The following is a 22,043-nucleotide window of genomic DNA, read 5'->3' as shown; positions in this document are numbered from 1 at the left end:
GTTCCTACATCTATATACATGCACATTATTGTTAAATTATTATTTAACTGTGGTCAGTAATTACAGCTTAAAATACCAAAACTGATCAACCAGATCACCTTTAAAAAGCAAGTCTAACTCTTAATTTGGTCATGCTCACAGCAGTGGGTTGGACCAGGTGACTGCAAGTTTCCTTCCAACCTTGATTATTCTGTGAAGTTGCTTAAGTTTTTGCAAGGCTTCAAAAGTTTTGGAAGTCAGTTTCTAAAACATTTCTGAACAGTTTTAAAAGACAAACAAATAATAGAAAATAAACCAACCAATTTTGTCATGGTACACATGGCAGGTTACTTAAATGAAGTATAAATTAAAGGCCTGAATCAGAGGAAGTCATATCCCAAATTTATATGCCAAATAGTTTTAGAAACATACAACTTATGTATATGCACATGCCATCAATTTCAAGTCTTAAATTGGAACACGTCCTCAGTGCAATTCAGCTAAATTCCTGAACGTTTCTTTCAACTCAGATCTGACATAAATCTGAATGAAAAGGCACCTTCCATTTCAGCTAGCTGGGATGTGAAAGGTGGAGCACTGCAGGTGGAATGGATGGAACATGAGTTAGTGTTACAACGGGCCTTCAGCTACTCTCAGCTTATTAATCCACCAAAATATGCTATGCTGTTTAAGCATCACTTGCAACACTACTGCTCCCCTGGGAATCAGGTTAACATGACAGACAAAGACTATAAACTGCAAGTTCAGCTAGAATTTCTCATGTTTAATCACTCTGCCTTCCTCATTTGCAGCTACTAAAATGGGGAGAGAAAGAATAATCCCAGTAGCAGGGACAAAAACACAGAATTTATACCTTATAATTACGTGCAGTAACCAGAGGGCTAGAGGGATTCATGTTTCACTTATACTCTCCCTTTCTGACTGTGAATCTTGCAACCCTGGCAGTTTCTGAAGGAGAGAGGGTCTGCTCACACCACTTGGGCAACAGCCCAGCATATATCCAGTGCTGCCCAATGACAATTCTCCCTGAGGAAGACAACATTTAACTCGCGTCTCCCATATTCTAGGTAAATGCTCCACTTCCCTGGCACCACTGTCTTCAAAGAGCTCCCACTGCAGGAGTGCCACTTGTTAAAAGACTGAAAATACATTTTGTCAGAGGTCCGATCTTGTCAGTGTGGATTAGACTTGACAGAGCATGTTTAACCATGCTGACTGAGCTTCTCCCAAGTCCCCCACAGGGCCTGTATTTTGTATCCCTCTGGAGGCTAGGAAGCAGGAGAATCACTGCGCTTCTTTGACAAGCAGTCCCTTCCCTGTGCATGAGCAGTGCTGCATGTGTCTAGGAAACCTGGGGTCAGACAAGGAGGTCTTCAAGGGGTTAATCCACCTCCAGTATTCATCACTGTGGAACACAGAGAGAGCAGGTGAAAATCTGGGACGGCGCTGCAGTTCCTAAACCCAAGTCCTACTGAGATATAATCCCTCCTCTGCAAAGTAAGATTTCCAAAAGTGCTGCTTCCTTTTATATGCCAGCTTTGCTTCCATCCTCCTCTGCTAATAGCTAACTTCAGAGTGGGCCACATATTTTGCCTTTAGAAATGCTTAGTTTTTGGAAACAAAAAAAAGCAGAAAGGCTGTTTGGTTTAGTCTTTTGTTCCTCCTCCCTCTTCTAAATGTAAGGCATAACAGAGAAAAAGACAACCCTCCCATAACGAAATGTATTTGACTTACCTGGAATGCAAAATATTTGTATAGATAGGCACCACCCAGGATCACCCCAGCCAGCATAAAGGCCAATCCGAAGCACATGCACCAGCACCAGGCCCTCCTCTGCCCAACTGGCACAGCATCCTCAGGGTCCTGCAGTGCACCAGAGAGAGACCTTCAGCACACTGTTCCCAAGACATGTATGACACCAGATACTTCAGGCCCAACAAGTACAGACCTTGGATCCATCAGAAAAGGCTGTATGCACATTATCACAATTGCTTGGAAACGCATTTTATTTGGTAAAGTTTAAAGCCCCTGTTAGGAAAACTTGTACTAACAGTAATTGTTAATGCAATTGTCACTGACTAAATCAGCAGACTTCAGTCTTAAGGAAGAGAAAAATATAACAAAATCTCCTGAGATACCTAACAGCACACAGTGAGCCACTTTACAGAAAAGTAACTGTTCTCAGTCAACCTCCTGCAACATCAGCACAGCCAGGAAGCCCATTCAGAAAGGTCAGATTCTTTTTTATCTTGGTATATGCAATTTAAGTGAACCTGAAGAACCAACAAAAGATCAAAGGTAATAAGGAGAGCAAAACATATCCTTTCCTATGCTGTTCCATGAGGACAAAAGAGAATAATATGAGTGGATATGAAAAAAATGCTTTGTAAGTTGTTGTTAAGGAACCTTTCTGCTCTGAGACTGTTGGCCATGCCTCTTTCTGCTGTTCATGTTATGCTAAAGGAACGACAAGGTGTTTTCCCTTTGGGGCATTACTTTGCATAACCATGCAGTCCCCACAGGCATCCTAAGCAATACACGGCTGCTTGCAAAATCTTTCCTCTATCAGCCACATTACAATGCTCTTTCCTCCCCCAAGTGTTTGCTTAACTTGCATCCATAAAAAAAATCAACCAACAAACCATCTTTTTGAGTCACCCTCTTCCAAGCCATGACAATCCTGGGGAAATACCAGAAACCAAGGAAATACAAAGTAATTCATTATCCCTTTGTAACAAAAAAAACCCCAAACCAGTAAGGTAGAGTGATGACCAGGGCAAAATCATTATGGCCAAATAAACAAAAAAAACCCAAACCATAAAATGGGGGAAGAGCATGAGAAGAGCACTTGAGGAAGCACTGATAGCTCTGGTTGCCAGCTGATGTTCTGTCAGATGATGTTCCCCTCATGGTGGGGGTTTGCAGCATTTGCTAATGAGGATGATTTCACACTTGATCAAAGTTGTGGGTGTAGTCCCCACACTGCCTTGGCCCAGTTGGAAGGAACTCCCCTCATCCCACCGAAGCCATCTAAGCAAGTCTAATGCTAGGGGACCCGCCCTGTAAATGGCAGGGAGAAAGAGGCGCTTCCTGAGACAGACTCATCCCAACAATCCCCAAGAGGGAGAAGCAGTCTTTTGCAGGGACTGATTTAACTGGTTACAGGGGGAAATTCCTTGTTTAACTAGGTACCTGCTTCATATGCAGCTAAAACTAGGTGATGTGAAACCCACCCTTACAGTACGCTGCAATTATCTTTCATACAGAAGTGGCAGTGCAGCTTCTTTGCCAGGCGATTGGTGCCAAAATCTGATTCGGAAATATTTAGAGTCAAAGCGAAGATATTTCCCAGATTTTGTTTTACGTTACCTTGTGAACTACTGCAGTAAATTAGATTGTGAAATCTCCATTTTTGGAGGTTCTCAAGACTCAACTAGACAAAGCCATGGCTGATCTTGCTTTGGCAACCATCCTGTTTCTAAGGGGAGGTTGGACCAGATGACTTCCAGAAGCCCCTTCCAACCAACATTTCTGTGATACATTACAAGACAAAGTGAGCGTGGCTAGAAAACAGTTGCCATGGCCTGAAAAAGCAGACTGAAAAGACAAGTAGCAGCTTTTAAAAGCTTTTACATTACTAATTATTTAAGGAATTCAGTGTAAAGAATCGCAGGATTACTGGCTGCATGGTTTTTAACCTGGCTGTTTGCAAAGACTCAGAATAGGACATAATACCCATGGTAATCTAATTAACTTTCAGGTCAGGTTAAGATTCACTGTGGATTCTTTCATAAATCATCTCAATTATAAATCTAAACCAGGTAAAACAAGGATTTTTATTTTTATGTGGCCCTGTATCATTAGGTAACTATTTCCCCAGACATTTCAGAGCATAAAGGACACCAGATTGAAACTGGTTTAAATAATGTCATTTAAACTGTTGTAAGTTAATGTCACAAAAAAAGGATAGCAAGCTGGCTTTGGGATAGAATGCCAAAATATTCCCTAGTGAAGAATATAGAGTATCTTTATTCTTTCCCAGTGCAGCTTTTACACCCCCCTCTTTTTACACTCCAAGCAGAATCATCCATTAGTGCAATAATTGCCTCTTCCAGTTTTAGATCATTTTCTAAGTTCAGAAAGACTAACAAAACAGGCATCCGGAAAACAGTGCAGAAGGCACACGCAGTGTGAACACCTACCTGGTAATGGGGATTAATGGCAAATTAAGTTTGCATAGGCCACAAAAATAATCAGTAAAAGGACAGTAACTTTTACCATGCTGGAGGAACCTGAAGAAGTTTATGAGTATTACACCCTAAAGAATTTTGGTTTGATATATGAAGCGACAGAGGTAAACAACAGGTTTAATACAACTTTCTTATCCTCTAACAGCAGCTAAATTTAATCATTATTATTTCTGAAGGCATCCCTAGTGGTAGCATGTTAAGCTATTTTGTATTTGCAGTTGCCTATTGCATTTGTTTGTCCATAGCCTACTGAAAACAGCACACCAAATTTAGAGCAAGAGTTCAAGCCCAGTTTAGCCTCTTTCTTAGAATCACAGAATCATAGAATAGTTAGGGTTGGAAAGGACCTCAAGATCATCCAGTTCCAACCCCCCTACCATAGGCAGGGACACCTCACACTAAACCATCCCACACAAGGCTTCATCCAACCTGGCCTTGAACACTGCCAGGGATGGAGCACTCGCAACCCCCCTGGGCAACCCATTCCAGTGCCTCACCACCCTAACAGGAAAGAACTTCCTCCTTATAGCCAATTTCAACTTCCCCTGTTTAAGTTTTAACCCATTACCCCTTGTCCTGTCACTACAGTCCCTGACGAAGAGTCCCTCCCCAGCATCCCTATAGCCCCCCTTCAGGTACTGGAAGGCTGCTATGAGGTCTCCACGCAGACTTCTCTTCTCCATGCTGAACAGCCCCAACTTCTTCAGCCTGTCTTCATACGGGAGGTGCTCCAGTCCCCTGATCATCCTCGTGGCCCTCCTCTGCACTTGTTCCAACAGTTCCATGTCCTTTTTATGTTGAGGACACCAGAACTGCACACAATACTCCAGGTGAGGTCTCACGAGAGCAGAGCAGAGGGGCAGGATCACCTCCTTTGACCTGCTGGTCACACTCCTTTTGATGCAGCCCAGGATACGGTTGGCTTTCTGGGCTGCGAGCGCACACTGAAGCCGGCTCATGTTCATTTTCTCATCGAGCAACACCCCCAAGTCCTTCTCTGCAGGGCCGCTCTGAATCTCTTCTTTGCCCAGTCTGTAGCCGTGCCTGGGATTGCTCCGACCCAGGTGTAGGACCTTGCACTTGTCGTGGTTGAACTTCATAAGGTTGGCATCAGCCCACCTCACAAGCGTGTCAAGGTCCCTCTGACCCTTCTTAGGTGGATGCATGAAGGTCTTGCATCTCACTGTAGAGGAATCATATGCATTAAGTAACACTGAAAACAGAATTGATTTCCTCTTCTGAATTTGAAAACTAAGTACATTATAAAGCAGTTTAAAACCACCTTAAATTAAATTATTATAAATACCCTACTGAAGCTAAATTATACTCATATTAGTAGCTGTCCTGTGGCTAAGATGGCTAAGCTGCTGTATTGCTGCCATGACGGCTTAGTTTGGGCTGAACTGACCCAAAAGACTAATTCATCCCTCGCTATATAAAGGACCATCCGCATTGCAAGAGAAGCGTGATGGATGCTCACCCTCCTTCCAGGTGACTCATGTTCTGAAAGAAAATACATCAAGTGAAAGAGGATCCCTACCAAGAGGGACAGTGCTGAATTAGCACCTCTCCCCACATAGTTCCCACTGCACTTTGTTCCCAGATAGCAGCAATGGCTTCTGAAGCCAGAGTACAACATGATATTGCAGCCTTGGTGACTAATTTTTCTCTAGGTCAGCCTTCCGCTGCCAGAGGTATCTGACAAAAGAAAGCATAATGTACTTGAGGTCAAAACTGACCTCTAAAAATATCCTTCACTACTTTTGTGAGCAGTAATAACTCATTATTGATGTTCCGGTCCTTTTCTTTCTCCTTTTCTGCTTCATCCCTACGCTGTGTACTTCCAACTCCCTGGTGAATCCTCAACCTTAAGATGATGCCACAGAACTAATCTTCTCTGATGCAAAATGCCTTAGGAGGAACTGGATGCAAGCCCAACACTGGCTTGTTTCCCTCGATGAGCTGATTGTTCTAACTGGAAAACACTTGATTAGCCTGTTTCCCATGGACAAGATATGAAACAGAGGCATCTTTCTGCCACTTGTACACTAAATCCTACAGTGTTAAAATTAAATGGCTTGGAATTTCTCAACCTGAATAGTTTCAAGCTCTGCAGGAACTACTTTAGCTAGAAAATGTACTAAATTCTCATTATTTGAGATTGGCAAGATTCAAATCTGTCTTCTTCTCACAAAGAAGGTACAAGATGACTCCAGTTTTCCATGACGACGCCTTCATCAGTGACCACAGTAACTAATGTAAAGCTGCACTCTGTCTTATTACCAGAACCATTCTGGAGGCAGACAAATGCTACCACAAACTCATTACCGAAGCACCTCTCAACTACAGAGAAATCATCGCAGAGACATATTTATGAGTGGATTAAAAGAAAGAAAAAACGTTAATGCTCCCTAAACCTACAAACATTCGCAGTTATTAACAGCTACTGGCCATGTATTCTGTTGCTCTTTTCACTGTTCAATTTCAATGCTACTGTTTTTTTCTTTAAGGAAATGCTGAATTTCAAAAAGGACCAAATTCATGTTTGGGGTAACAGCACAAAATTCTTCCAAGAAGCTCCAAAACTGAGCCACAAATGTGTATAATTAGACTTGGTAATTACTTAGATTTTCCCCTTGTGGCTTTTTGTACATAGTGGAATATAATTGCTTTAACATTATAAAGAAAAGCAGTCTAAAAACTTACAAGGCATATGTCTCGTTCATATGAAAATGGGTGAGATTATCAGACCTCGTTCCTTTGCAGGAATTAAGGCCACATCAATTAAAATGATTTAAAAAAACACCAACATATGAACCAATGAAGAAAGAATCCACCTAAACCAGAGAAGATGGTTATGCTGTGGGGAGTCCAGAAATATTGCATGACCATTATGCACCTATGCAAAAAATAATGGCCCAATTTAAAAGTAGCTACAATAGCAATAAAAATAATTTTGGGAGGGGGAAGCATCTTTCAGTACCAATACACAGTCTTTGATCCACAGAAAAATTAGATGCAGAATATTACTATCACAAGTATCACTAAAAATGTCTGAGGCATAATACACACAGTTATTCTCAGATGCATAACTATGGACATTTACTCTGTGTGTGTGTACATATATATATATTCACACACATATAAAATCTTACAATCAGTGTGCATAGAACTGGCTCTAAGCTGTTCACAACAGTTTTCTTCTGAGGTCCTTTGCATGACAGTTAGCTCACATGGATGGACAGAGTGCAGTGGGGCAGACTGAGCCTCCTGAAGGCAAATATTGACCAAGTGCAGCTTTAATTAGTGGAGTAGGGAGAAGGGAGGTTACTGATGTCTCCCCCTAAATGTGTTTTTTAATGAGGGACACTAAAAAGTCTTGAAATAAAATACTGACCATTGCTGTATAAACTGAATTCTCTTGGTCAGGCTTGCCTGCTTTGACTTGTAAATCTGACATCTGTAGAAAAACCTCCCAAAAGACAGTCAATTTAAAATTAACTTAATTTAGACAGAGCTCTGCATTCCTCCCATGGTATTGCTGCCTTAAGACTGCTCCAAGCCTGGTGTTCTATTTATTACTTGTTGCAGATGGGAAATTAAGGCAGGCTTTTGCAAGACTCCTCACTTGGCAGATGCTGCAAATCTGGAAGGCCATAATACTGATCTGCCTCTCACGCAGCAGTTTTATGCTTCCTAATAAAATGAAATTTAAATTTTATGTACAATTATCTTTTAACTTGCTAATTGGGAAAACAGACTTTATATACAATAGGTGCTTCAGAGATCAAAGCTTATCACACAGATTGATGTATTCTTTCTACTCAGACGACGAAGCCTGAAAACAAGCTATAGTTGTTTATGTGTAGTTGATATCTGAACACTGTGACCCTTCTGTGGCAGCACTGCCAGTTCTTCAAGATGGACACGGACTTGTCCATCTGGCCAAAGGCGCTCTGCCTAAAAAACTGCATGAAAACCAGACCTTAGTTCTGGTGTTGCCTGCAGTAGTCATGTAGCCTACATAACCAAGGAGATTAATTAAAATTATCTATTAGGCAGTTGGCACTATTAACCTCCTGTATTTCTAGTATCTGTATGTGTTCTATAAATACTATAAATACAATATCTGTTGTACAGCACTAAGAAATCCAGCAGCAAGAAGAAAATACACCCCAAGAGCTTTCTTCCAAAGTTCAAAATGCAAGGTCATTTTGATATTAGTTGAACGCTACCTTTAGCCAAATAACAGGGGTGCTTTATTAAAAAATGAGGCATCTGTCAAATCTGTCAAATGACTCCTTTCATTGTTCAATGTCATAACCATCACAGAATAGAAATATTTATATAAGCAGCCAGCTCAGGATCATCTTAAAAAGGGAATCTGCTGGTGGATCAGAAGGTAGCTGCATTTATTGGGTAAGATGGAGGTAAAGGGAGAAGAAAAATCAGAAGACAGGCAAGGAAAGGGGAGCAGGAAATAAAACTAGAGAGAAACATGGTGGAACATGAAGAGTTCAATTTCTTGTCAGGAAGTTAACAAAAATTATAACCGTAAAGTGAACGTAAAGCATGTGAATCAGCAGTTCACCCACAGCTATGTGAGAGAGGGACAATAAAAGAAGAATGTTTTGGAAGAGTAATCCTGCAACTCTTAACTGATGTGAGTAATCCTGATCTACCTAATCAGTGCCTTCCACTTCTGAGAGAAGTCATTATGAAACTTGATAGCAGCCAACAATTAAAGAGGATGGATAAAGAAGGAAGAAACTTGTAACTATTTAGTCTGCCACTTCAGTTAAATTTGGGAGCAGTATTGTTAAGAATGGTTATTTTTATTCTTAGCTGTGGTCTTACGTGGACTAGAAAGCAAGGCTAAAAATAAAACCCAAAACTGAATACACTTATTTAAATGGCCTGAAAGCCCTGTCTTTGTAGACCAGTAAGGACTTTCTTCAGGTAATTCACATGCACAGGTTTTGGCTATATTTCCATCCCAGGCAGTCTACATTAACTGTACAACTAACTAAACGCTGTATTTTACTGTTGTCTTCAAACTGTGTTCTGGAAAATGTTCCTCTTTTCTCTGTCTAGTTCCAAGACCCACCAACTCCCTTCTCTCACCACCGAACCCACTGGTTTCAAGTCTTCCTATAATTTCCTTCTTACCCTGCCTCTATGCCCCCTGTATCTTTCACCAGTCTCTGCCATTCACAGAGCACCAGGCACACCTTATTTCCATTTCCTCCCTTCATTACTGCTACAAGATAAACCATTACCGCATCACTGTGGTTCAGTCTTGGGACAAGGAGCTGGACTATGGCCATAGAAGTGCTCTATACCTTGACCCTGCCCGACCAGTCAGCACTCCTGTGCCTCATGTCCTGTGTTTTCACTGTGAACACTCAGGGCCAAGGACGGCTCTCCTCTTTTTCTGTACTGCAATTAGCACAACAAGATCTTAATACCACTTTCAATTTCTTCTGTACATGAAGAAATACCTTTTTACAGTGTGGCCAAGCACTGGCACAGGTTATTCCAGGAGGTTGTGGAGTCTCTGGAGATACTCCAAATCCGACTGGACGTATCATTGGCAAACAGCTGCAGGTGGCCCTGCCCAAGCAGGGTAGGTGGCCCAGATGATCTCCAAAGGTCCCTTACGATCATAGCCATTCTGTGACACACATCTACAGCTTTTAATTAACATTAATACAGGAAGATGATAAATAAATAACCATAACCACTTGCTTCATTAAAAATAAATAACAAAAAATATCCAGGATGCTGGGTCTGCGCTAGATAGATAATAAAGCTCCACACATCCTCTATTTCCTTTGGTTTGGAGCTTTATGATTCTTCTGCCTTCTCCCTCCCACCTTGCCCCCAACATGGAACCTCAACAAAACCTGCAACACTTGGAAAACGCGTTGCCTTTAAACGTCTGGAGGTTGAATTCAGAAGTTCCTGTGCTGCTGACAGTCACAGAGATCTGCAATTGCCTCTGTACTGCACTGGATACAAAAAGTTTTCATAAACTTGGCTGGTGAAGAGGTGGTGGAAGTCAGGTTTTTTATAGAGTATATAAATGTTGATGAATATACCTATATTTTCATATATTAGAATGACAGAAATTTGTTCTGCATTTCACACCTATTATTCTCAAGTGTTTTAAAAAAAGAGAAGTGTTCTGGTACAACAGTTTGCAAGTCATAGACTAAAACATTCAGATGAAAGGGTTAGATTATCTGGTAAGAGGTGCCTGAAGAGTGTTTATTTTTTCACATGAAACCCCAACCTAAGAGGTTATATGGGACATTTTTCAGAATACATTTGGCTTTCAGAAAACAATATCACTACACCCTTCACGGTTACAGCCTGTCAAACATGGCATTTCATTAAAATGACCATATTTGAAAAATGCTTTATTTTTACACATTGCCAAAATAAACCCTTTTCTCCACCTGCACTCTTTGACTTACGATTCTATCATATTTAAAAAACCTACACAAAATAAATCTGTAACTTTAAATGCCATCTTTCTCTCAATTTTATCCTGAATTAGATCAATGTTTGAAAATAGGAACTTAGAAGGTTCCTATTCCACTTAAAATGGATCAATACTAAATTATCTTTTTGACCTTGATTGTTCCAGTTCCTGTCTCTTCCTTTTCCTGCTTGCTTCTTGTGTCTGCAATGTCTCCGTTTTCTTCCTACGACTGCCTGAATCTCAGGCATCAGTATGACGGAACGCTAAGTGGATTTAACCTAGATTTCTCTCAAGGCTATTTTCCCAAGCGGTGTTGGCTCTTTCACCCAAGAGATCTCATTAGCATGCACATATGCACCACTGAGCCTCAGAATTTAATAACTCTATTCCCAGTTCAGCCACAGATGGTATGTCATCTCCAGCAAGTTTGAAACACCGTGTCTCAGTTTCTCGCAAAAGTAGAATCTAGCATCACAGAAGCCACTTGGGAGGTCTCTAGTCCAGCCTTTTGCTCAAAAGGAGGATTGACTCTGAAGTCTGTCCAGGTTGCTCAGGGCTCTTGTCCAGTCAAGTTTTGAAAACCTCCCAAGTACTGACACTTCAAAGCTCCTCTGGGTAACCTGCTCAGCATTCAGTTCTCCTCAAATTGAAAAATATGTTGCTTATAACCAGTTAGAAGCTCTGATTTCCCAATTTATGGCCACTGCCTTTTCAGCCACCTCTCCCCGGGTGCTGGGAAGCTGCTGCGAAGTCCACCCGCAGCTGTCTCATCTCCAGGCTGAACAAGCCCCACTCCCTCGGCTATTCCTGACAGGGCTTATGCTCCAGCCCTGACCACTGTGGTGGCTCCAGCTGGAATCACACCAGTTTGTCAGTATCTTATTTTTTTGGATTGTAAAGCTTGCAGTGATCAGTGATGGCAGTGACTCGTGTCCAGCTGACTGCCCACCAGGAACCCTGTGCCTTTCAGCCAGGTCCTGACAGAATGGGTGAGGCTGCCCCCAGGTACAGGACTTCGCATTTGTTATTTCTGAAATTCATGAGGTTTTGTTCCATCCCATTACTGTAGCCTGCTGGGGTTCCTCTAAGTGACAGCCCTGTCCTCAAACAAACATACCTTGTTAATACATATATTAGTGAATTAAGATATGTAGCAGCTGTACAGCAAGAAGAATTCTCTCACTGGAAACCATTCTACATGCAAACGATTAATTGTAGCACTTACAAATATCAGCACAGAAGAGCTGACCTTGCAAGGCTTACATTTAATTACACCCTCTTTCTAGAACAAAGTGTTGTAACAATCTGAAGGACTTCACTGCAATTAGACTATTCCAAGCCTGACACAGAGCACACACTCCAGTACCAGCACCTAGCTGCACCACACCCTGCAGAAACACAGACCCTGGCCAGCGTTCAAACACCTCACCAAGAGAGCTTCCCAAACCTGCAAACCTTAGGCGAGACAACTCACCACAGTATGCAGCAGCCTCGGAAAGTTACGTTCAGCCTCCTGCCCAGCAAAGGGTACTGCATTTTCAAACATGTAAATATAAGGGGTTTCTACTCAGACTTTTAAAATGAAGGGATCTTTATGATTTAGCAACCATGTAGGGTCTACCCCGGAGATCACTGCCCCCTCCCAGTTATGATCTTCCCAGCGTACTTTTTCCACAGTCATCCTACTCTCTCATTCTGCTCTCAAAACAGCAGAAAGCCACCATTAAAAGCATGCTGAACCCTGGGAGGAAGACAACCACAAATTACTGAAGGATTTGCATTCAGGGAGCTCTGTTCTTAAAATGCCTGTGGGTTTTATTTTTGTGTGTGGGTAAATATATATATATAAAATAATATATATTATAAACTGAAAAATATATAAACTTTTAAAAATATTTATGAACACACACAAACTGACACTACAGGGAAAGGGCAAACAAGACACCAACTTATTTTTCCACAACCTCTATATAACTGTTGTGCAAATATTACTTTGCTGGGTGTTTTTTCAGGGTGGATTTTGTAGGGCTGTTGCACAAAGAACCTCTGCTAGCAGATGAAGCTAGGAGTTTGTGTCTCTCTCTGTGTCCATCGTGGTCCAAACTCTGGGCCACGTGATGTCTGCTGCAAAACCATTTCTGACTTCATTGCAGAGCTCAATCTTATTAATTATCTCATTCCTTTGGTTTCCCACATCTGTAAAATTAGGACAGATATCTGAGTTTTATAAATTAGCATGCTTTTCATCTGTAGACTCAAAGTAATTTCCACTGAGGATAAAAAGCAGTACATAAATAGGAAGAAAATTGATGTTGTATTATTCATATGGATCAGAAGACTAAAACCAGCTAATGCCAACCTTTGTCAATCATAGCATGAAAGAGGGGAGGGAAGAGAAAAAAAGGAGTCTATGCAATAGCTATCAGAACACACCATTACTTATCCCGGATGTAGTTCTTATGTTTTAAATACATCATAATGTTTTTGGAAGCACAGAATAAAGACATTTAAAATTACTTGGACTTAAAATGCAATACTTACTTTCAAAGATACCTCCTGAGTGTCACAGAGAGAACTATATTCTTTGTATGTATGCTATTTGGTGCCTGTACCTAGTGGCTACTGCATAGAAAATATGTATAATGCTGACAAATACTCCAAAGTCACAACTGCAGAAGAGTTAACTGAAAACATTACTGGAGGTAAGTGTGTTTACTACTCTTATACCCTCCTCAAACAACCATTACCATAAAAATGCATAAAACTGCCGAGAAAGAAATGCTAATTTAATTGCTTAGAAAAAAAGGGAAAACTCCATGCAAATAACAAGGAAAACTGATTTAAGTCTATTAAAACAAAACCATTAAGATTGTTTGCAACTGCAAACAGTTCAATAAAATGCTTAGCAGAAAAAATACACATACACATTATGTTTTGAAATTAAACTTTTCTTGAAATAGACATTCATATGTTGGATTAAATGGTCATTATAAAGGAAGGAGTCTAAACCATTTCCTTTGAAAATACGGTTGTTTCCAAGAACATTTTCTTTCAAATGTTTGTTTTTACAGGAAAGCTAAGCATTTCATCTTGATCCGCATATTCAGAAATGAACTAATTTAACTTCAGCTTTTCCCACTGAACAGAGCTTTTGGTTCCAACAGCCTCTGTTTAAGCACTGTTCTACATACCACTTGGCAATATCAATACCCAAGCTAGTTTCTTGAAGCTCATCAGAAAGAAGAGAGTATTACAGCACAGAAAGACAAGAGTGGCTGTAAGGGAACTATTTATGGCATTAACTATAGCAATACATTACAGGATAGTTTTTCTAGATACTGCACTATATAAAGCTTCATCTAATTACAGATTTTTCCACAGGACAATGTTAAGCAAAAAAAAGGTCTCCAAATACATTTTTAGGGCAAGGGGCCTCAGCTAAGAATAAATTTCTTCATCTGAAAAGATACACTATTTAGAACTGCATAAAGTATTTGCACTGTGTTCATCTCTGCACTGAATTCACATAAGCTCTAACATACAGCCATAAGCTCTTGCGCAGACAGCCAAAACGATAAATGATAGAAACAACTGACGAAGCAGTTATCACAAGGGTCTGGTAGAATACATCCTGTTTGAAATATTAAATATAATTCTTCTGGGAAATAGCTGTACTTGCCAACCAAAGCTTTGTGTTCGTTATTCAGGTCAGGAAGTGAGAGAAACAGAAAAGGAAGCAAAATAAGGACCACTGACAGAATTCCTCTGTCCCATGGGTTCATTTCCATTCCTGGGGGGATGGGGATGACACAAGTTCTTCCAAATCAATTTTCGAACTTTCGAACTTCAAACTCCAAATTGCAAAACTCACTTCAAAATAGTGAGAGATTTCCAGAGGAGCACCACAAACTTTTGAGGACCTTGGAGTTTTATTATTGTTCTCTCAGTTGCTGGCAGCCTCTACAGAATAGCTTCAGGAGCCAAACGACTCAAGACCACAGCAATCCTATTTTCAGGAAGCTGTACTACTTAACCAGTAGCACAGATTTCCCATGAAAAGGATGACATCAGCCACAAAGCTTCTTTCCTTAGCAAAAGTTTCTTATGAACAACTCCTGACACAAACTTTGTTTTCTAACTCAATTTCCCTGAATTTATGCTTGCAGGAATCCATACACACAGGTAAGTAACAGAATCCTGTGTGCCATTTGAGCCTGAAACTGGAGGGGTTTCATCTGAGGTTTGGTAGCTTTTCATTAAAATCTTAACACAGTCAGGGAGGAGAAAGGGAAGAGAATTCAGTTTGCTAGGATTTTTGACTTCTGCTCCTTTTCTAAATAATCATGCCTTAAGCCAGAGTGGTCTGACAGAAAGCAGAAGCTGGTTGGTTTAATGACCTAGTTGCATCATGGAAAGCACAGGAAACTGAAGACTGCTCTTTCCCAATGGTGACTGGTGAAGGGCCTATAGAAAATGTCATTGGAAGAAGGCTATACAGGGAATAAGGAAGTTCCTCCAAGAAACCAAAACCAAACCAATCAACCCCAAAATTCTATCTACAGTCATGTCATGGGAAGTAGGAAAACCTGCTTTATGGACAGCAAGACAGTAAGCAAATTATTTACTAGTGTACCTACTAACATATAGCATATGTTATATAGTATTTAGACATATTTACACACACTGAGTATGGCAATTGTAAAGCCAACACCTTTATTTCAGAAATATCTAACATCAGTTACACAAAATCTAAAGGTTTTTCAACATTGAAAAATTGTATTCACTAGTTGTTCAACAGTATTTCCCATGTGGATCCTCTTACTCTGTATTAAAAAGTACCTATTTTAGTACACTTTAGAAAAGATTAAGCTAAACTAAAAAACAAAGAAAAATATTAATTTTACACTGTAGAGTATGTTCTCATAGAGAATAAATGCAGAAAGCTGCTGCTTCTAAAATTCTTAACATTTACACTTTCACATTGAACTCCCCGCAGATATAGCTATCCAAAGGTCAGCTGTGATACACGTGTGAACCCTCAGCTTCCGCACATAAAGCTGTACTTGGTAAAGATATGCTGAGCACCCAAAAAAATAAAGAAAGAAATAAAAGGTTGTCACCTCCCCCAGCAGAGGAAAGCAACTGCCTGAGAGGTACTGAAGGCCCAAAGAATTTTGGGGAGATCTTAAACTATTGAATTGACTGCAAAATGTCTGAAGACTTCAACTATGCTCAGAACCAGCTTTAGCTCTCCAAAGATCTATTGTAGGGAGAAATGTTAAAATACCACACATTGTTTGTTGAGAAACTGGCTTATAAAATACCCCATTATATGGGTAATGTGCAAAGTGGAAAACTAAATGTGGCCTAAGAACCGTCACTAAGAGTATTCCGCATTTTGGCCAAGAATTATGGCATAGAAGTATCATCCCAACAGCAGCAGCAGAGTTGTAACGTTGCCTACAGTAAGGATGAAGCTACTTTCACAACACACAGTAGTACTGACAGGTGATTTATGCAGACAGGATTAGCACTCTTGATTTTTAAACTCCTTTTTAAGTAGCACACTCCAGTGCATAAGATCATTCCCTTCTGCAAAAGCTTTTTTTAAGCTGCTGTTCCCATGATACATCCCCTACTTGTCTCGCATCTTCCTCTCCTCCATTCCCCAATTAGTTTTCTGTTACTGTCTGCATCAGACAGTATGGGCAATTTTTGGTGAGATCAGATTATCTCTATACCACATTATCAGCATATTTTGGCTGCAAACACTCTTTAATAAGCCCTAGGAAGATTATCTACTTGAGAGTAATCCTGTGATGGCAGACAAAGTGGCAGTCTTCATGACACTGTGCTGGGAAAAGCAGCAGAATGAGACTGTCAAAGAACAAGCCCAAAGCTCATCCCACCCTGCTTATTCTCTGGACATTTCAGAGTATTAGGCTTTATTCATTAAATATAAACTGGTTTACCAATATCTCTCACTCAAATCTTTGGAATTTCTTGATAATAAAATTCTGAACATGCAATTCTGCTCCTCTTCAGTTCTTCATGTTTTCTGCTGACTTCAGTCCAGAACACCTTTCTTCATGAAAGCAAGCTTTGTCAAAGGTTGAATCATTTTTCATTTTTTCATGTTTCCCTTGAGCTCCAGATCTATTTATTGACCTAGAGAAATAATGTCTGTAAAGATACTGGTGAGGGGAAAAACACATGTCCATTATATCCTCCTTCGGAGATGTGGCCTTTTTTTAGTCTACCAGAATTCACTGTTCTATACATGCTCTCATATTGCCTTCAAACCTCACTTGAAGCTCAGGGTTTTCCAGCAATGAAGTCATATGAATAATGCATTTTTCGGATGTGGTTTATTTTCTCCTTCCTTCCAAAGAACTGCATAGGCGTAGAAGTTCGTTGTGGAGGGGAAGGAAAAGATTAATTTCTAACGCATTCATACTAGAGTAAGTGCATATCTTGTACTTACCTCAAAGGTATCAAGTTTTAAAATGCCCCTCAGTTATTTTTTGTCTGAGATCTGGGAATAAAGTCCTAGACTCAAAGATCCAAATACCTCTGTAGCTACATGACACGACTCATTTAAATATTGTTTAATCCTGCATGGACTGCACAGTCTTATCTACTAAAACTACAGATCATGCTACTGTGCTCTGATCTGCTTGTATTTGTGCTCTAAAGCATGCAAGCCCCAAAAAAGCTTATTCAAGAGAATTTTGCACACTGGTAGGTGTAGGTCTGCTGTTCTGCTGAGGAAAGATGAAAATGTGTCGAGAAGAATGTCAAAGGCTCAATGTCCCTTAAGAGCGTGTTCATCTGCTTTTAGAACTTTCATCTGTACAGAGCATCTGCTCCTAGAATGATATTTCAGGACTGTTTTAAGCCTTATTCAAGCATGTTCATCCCCTGATAACAGCGCAAGAGCTCTTAAGTAGCTACTGTGGGACCACACCACCTTTTGACCAAGTTAATAAATGTTTGCAAGTCTCATTTCCAGGCAAGGAAAACAGTACTAAGACCTGGGCAAAGTGAAGGAAGATCCTGTATCTTGTCCTCAGCTCTGCGTTCAGGAAATAATAGTCAAATAACACGCTTCCGTCAGTCTCTGGACAGGGTCACGAGGATCTGCTCCCCAGTGAACAATTTGCCAGATATATTTTGTTTGTTTAGCAGTAGGAACGACAAGCCAAAATTGGTAGGCTATCTGGAAATAAACATCATCAGAGCAGATGCAGATTCCAAGGCAGCACATAAAGCGTGCTTTCTGGGACTTTAGTTTGTGTCATGCTTATGTGTCTGGTGTCAAACGGATCACCAAACCTGGTGTCAGAAAGTAACTCCGCAGCTCAAACTGGGCTGGGGGAACCCATTACCTTCTACAGAATGGCACTCCCCCTAGTAACAAGCACACAGATCACCTAACGGACTTCCCACAATTGAAAGCAATTTCAGTAATGATACCGTCTCATTTGTTGTGGCACAGTGTTCTAAGGACTTAAATATTTTGGTCAGAGTTTTATAGGTGCAGTACATCCAGCAGAAGTGTAAAATTTAACCACTTGCTATACCAGGAAAATGTGACTAGGAAATATCTTGTGGTCCTCCTGCGCTTTGAAATGATGACAGATTCTGTAGGTGAAGAACGTGGCCCCATCAAAATCACAGCAAACCCCCACTGGGAACACAACTTCATGCTAAAAACTCCACAGATATTGTATTCCCAGGCAGAAGTTCATCACAAAGACATAGGAAATTAATAAGCACATTCTGCAGATCCAATCTGGCAATTCAGAGGCCTGGTGCACAAAAGACTGTGAAAGCAAATGAAAACAGCAAGGCACGCTGTTTCTGCGCAGCTGGCCGTTTCTCAAGTTTTCATTCTCTTTTCAAAGCGCTTTGAGAAAATTACGCTACTCCTAATTAAAAACTGGTTTTGATTACGGGAGCACAGAAATTGCAACCCAAAACCATTCTATTCTGAGCAGTTTTGCACTTCAAAAACTTTAAAAGCCGTTGCTGGTTTGTTCTTTGTTGCCGTTTGGAGCCGCGGAGGGAAGGCGACAGCGGCTGGAGTTTGGGTGCTGTTTTGGGGCGGGGGGAAGCAGCTCTTTGTTCCTTTAGTTAAGCCAGCCCAAGTTCCAAGGCGAAGTTCGCTGTGACACAACCACGGGGCTCCGCAAACACGCTGCGGCACAAGCACGGCCAAACCTCCACCTTGGTCCTCGCCAAGCGCTCCCTGCCCTGAAGCTCGCTAGCCGCCGCTTGCCGGACTTTTATCCGTGCGGTTGCAGGGGTTTCAACGCGGTGTGAAGACCAAACGCGATCCGCCTTCTCCACACAAACCAACTTCCTTGACCGACCCAAACACCCCCAAGGGCCAACTCGATCTCCCCACTGCAGCCGGCGGCCGGGGACAGGCTGCGGGACCGGGAGAGCAGCAGGCTTGGCAGTGCCAGCCCCGGCAGCCCCTCGCCGGGCCGGCCCCTGTGGTCGCCAACACTCGCGGCTCCGCACACGGGACTCCGCAGAGGAGACGAAAGCGGCATTAAAAGTCGAGTTGGATGCGGCCCAAGCGCTGTCGGGCTAAAAAAAAGGAGCATAAAACCCAAGCCTCCACAAAAATGCCCAAAGTAGGGAGAAGCGGAGCTTTAAAGCTCGTTCTCCTGTCAGCCATTTTAAAAGCGTGAGGCGAGAGGGGCGGCGGGGCTCACCGCTGCGCAGCCTTCCCCTGCCCGCCCGCCCGCCCGCCCGCGGGTTATCGCCGCAGGGGGAAGGAGCACATGAAGAATTAAATCGTGCTCGGCGCCTTCCCCTCCGCCCGACAGCACCTCGCCGCCGAACGAAACGGAACGGAGCGGAGCGGAGCACAGCCCCTGCCGCCCCCGCGCAGCCCGCCCGGCCGCAGCGGCTCGGTCCCCCGCTGCCCTCCTCACCTTGGCGTCCGGCGGCAGAATCAGCACCTGGCTGTTCTCTTCCTCCTTCTTCACCGCCTCCTTCTGCGCCAACGCGGAGTTGAACGACACCTTCACCATGGCCGCTCCGCAGTGCCCCGCACACAGGAGAAGGACGACGACAAGGAGCCCGGACCCGCGGAGCTTCGGGAGCTGCCTCCTGCCTTGTCACCCCCCCCGCAGCCGCCTCGCCGAGGCTGCCGCCCCCGTCCCCTTGTCAGGCAGCGGAGGAGGAGGAGAAGGCGGCGCCTGGCAGGGCGGGCGGCAAGGAGGGAGCTGGGGGCGGTGGAGCCTCGCCCTCCGCCCTCGCGGTCCAGCCCGCCGCGGTGTGGTGAGCGGAGGGGCGTGCGGCTGCGTGGGTCTCCGCTGCAGCTGCCCCTCGGCAAGGCGATGCCGCCGGCGGGGCCCTGCCAGGCTGCAGGGCGCACCTCTGTCGGTGCCCTGCAGTGCCCCCGGGCGGCATCGTCTGCGGCGGCCTCAGCGGAGAGCCCCGGGGGCCCGTACCCCCAGCCCCGGCCCTCGCTCGCTGCATGGCCTTCGGGGCAAGCCCGCTCCTCGGTCCCGGCCCGGCGCTGGCGTGGCGGGCCCTGGCACACTGCTGGCCAGGCTGTAGGGTTGCAGCCTCGCATAGGGGTGCACTGTCACCGGAGAATACGGGTGGCAAAAGCGGTTTGGTTCACCCAGTGCCCTGTCTGCATTTCTCTTATTGCCACTGTAAGTTGACTTGTGTTTGAATTTATGGGTATTATGGTTGGAAAGATAATCCCAAAAATTCTGTATCAGCAGCATGAAGGCAAAGTCACAGAATAAAGTTATAGAATAAAGTAATAGACTCACAGACTGGTTATGGTTCGAAGTGACCTTAAAGATCATACAGTTCCAACCTGCCATGGGCAGGGACAACTTCCACTAGACCAGGTTGCTCAAAGCCACATCCAACCTGGTCTTAAAGACTTCCAGGGGTGAGACAGCCACAGCTTCTCTGGGCAACCTGTGCCAGGGCCTCACCAGCCTCACAGGGAAGATTTTTGTTCTAATATCTATATAGTTATAGCCTGCTCTGAGAAGGATTTCATTTTGATGACTCACATGGGAGAGTTGATTTCCTGGCAAGAGCCTGTCAGAGTAGTGTTTCTGTTGCTCTTAGTAAGATACCTGGCAAGCAAATGGCAGTCCTTGAGCTCAGCTGGGCCTCTCCTGCTGACTTGGGCAGAATGTGGTCTTTCTCACTAGAGCCTGACATGGCACCACAACTGCATTGTCCTTACGCTGTGCCTGGTCATCTGTGTCCATTGAAATTGTTGACCTAAAATGGTTGACAGAAGTTAACCTGGTTCATGCTATCATCATAAAGTATTTTCACCTGAGGATCTATGGGTAATTTAAGGATATTTTTTTTTCTCATAAAGATATAAAATCCACAAAGCAAACCATGATAATTTTATGTGATCTCAAGATAAAACAGCTGAGGGTATAGCTTGTACCCAAGACTGCAAATTGCCCCGGGTATTCCAAGAATTCAGTTTTAACTACCTTAAAATTCAACAGAGGTTAACTGAATCATTTAGAGGTATTTCACTGAAGTATAAAAAGTCATGGGTGCCAAGGAAGAAAGGATACACAGATTTCTGTAGGCAATTTTTGACTGTATTTGGTGTGATCCTGCAGGTTTTGCTTTAGTAGGAGCTTTCAAATAAAGTATTTGAGCGTTCTACATGAAAATCACAAAGTGCATTAATAAGGCTATCATAAACTGTAGTTTCCCAGGATACTGCCATGGATTTTAACATTTTTTTATAAGTTGGACTTTGTTGTCCCACTCCCAGTTTGAGATAATCACCAGGTGACACCTCTGCTCCCATTTCAGTGGGAATGTGTGCAGGCGCATGGTTTATTCAGGGCACTATTTAGCATACACAGGCTGCAGTTCAGAGGCTTGCTTTGCTTTGTTGTCCTTAATGACATCTTCAGATATTCCTCACAGAAGGATGGGTGTGCAGGAGACAGTCAAGGCTGAGGAATGGCATTTTATTAGCTATGTCAAAGTATATGTAACTCTTTCCCTAGGAAGTGTACACTCTTATCTGTCCAGATCAAATATACTCTGTCTGCTTCTTGAATCATGTTTACAAGTCATGATGGCTTACCACAGCTGGAGTAGAGCAGCACCCTTATGGGGCTGCCACTCCTGGCCTTTTGGTTAGCTAGAATTTAGGATATCTGGGGTTCTTTCTATTAGAGAACGGAATAAGAATAAAGCATCAAGAGAACATCTCAGCTTACTTCTAGACTGCACTTTGCTTCTACGTGCTTGCTTTCAAGCTGTGGTTTCACAGGCAG

General features: G+C 42.6%; 1 protein-coding gene across 2 annotated transcripts in view; it reads right to left on the bottom strand.

Moving 5' to 3' along the window:
- The window catches only part of ITM2B (integral membrane protein 2B), a 28,083-nt gene extending 8,068 nt beyond the window's left edge, over positions 1-20,015 (bottom strand). Inside the window, exons 1-2 of one of the 2 annotated variants that reach the window (XM_065678242.1) lie at positions 19,686-20,015; positions 1,735-1,863 (exon numbers count right to left, since the gene is read on the bottom strand). In XM_065678242.1, coding sequence (XP_065534314.1) covers positions 1,735-1,863; positions 19,686-19,784 — 228 coding nt within the window. In that variant the 5' untranslated portion in view covers positions 19,785-20,015. The remainder of the gene's footprint in view (positions 1-1,734; positions 1,864-19,685) is intronic. The other variant, XM_065678241.1, reaches the window with a different exon arrangement.
- Positions 20,016-22,043: the final 2,028 nt, after the last annotated feature.

This window comes from Lathamus discolor, chromosome 4 (genome assembly GCF_037157495.1).
Source record: "Lathamus discolor isolate bLatDis1 chromosome 4, bLatDis1.hap1, whole genome shotgun sequence".
NCBI classification, from domain to species: Eukaryota; Metazoa; Chordata; class Aves; order Psittaciformes; family Psittacidae; genus Lathamus; species Lathamus discolor.
Note: the sequence above shows the minus strand (reverse complement) of the source record. Positions and strands in the feature narration are given on the sequence as shown.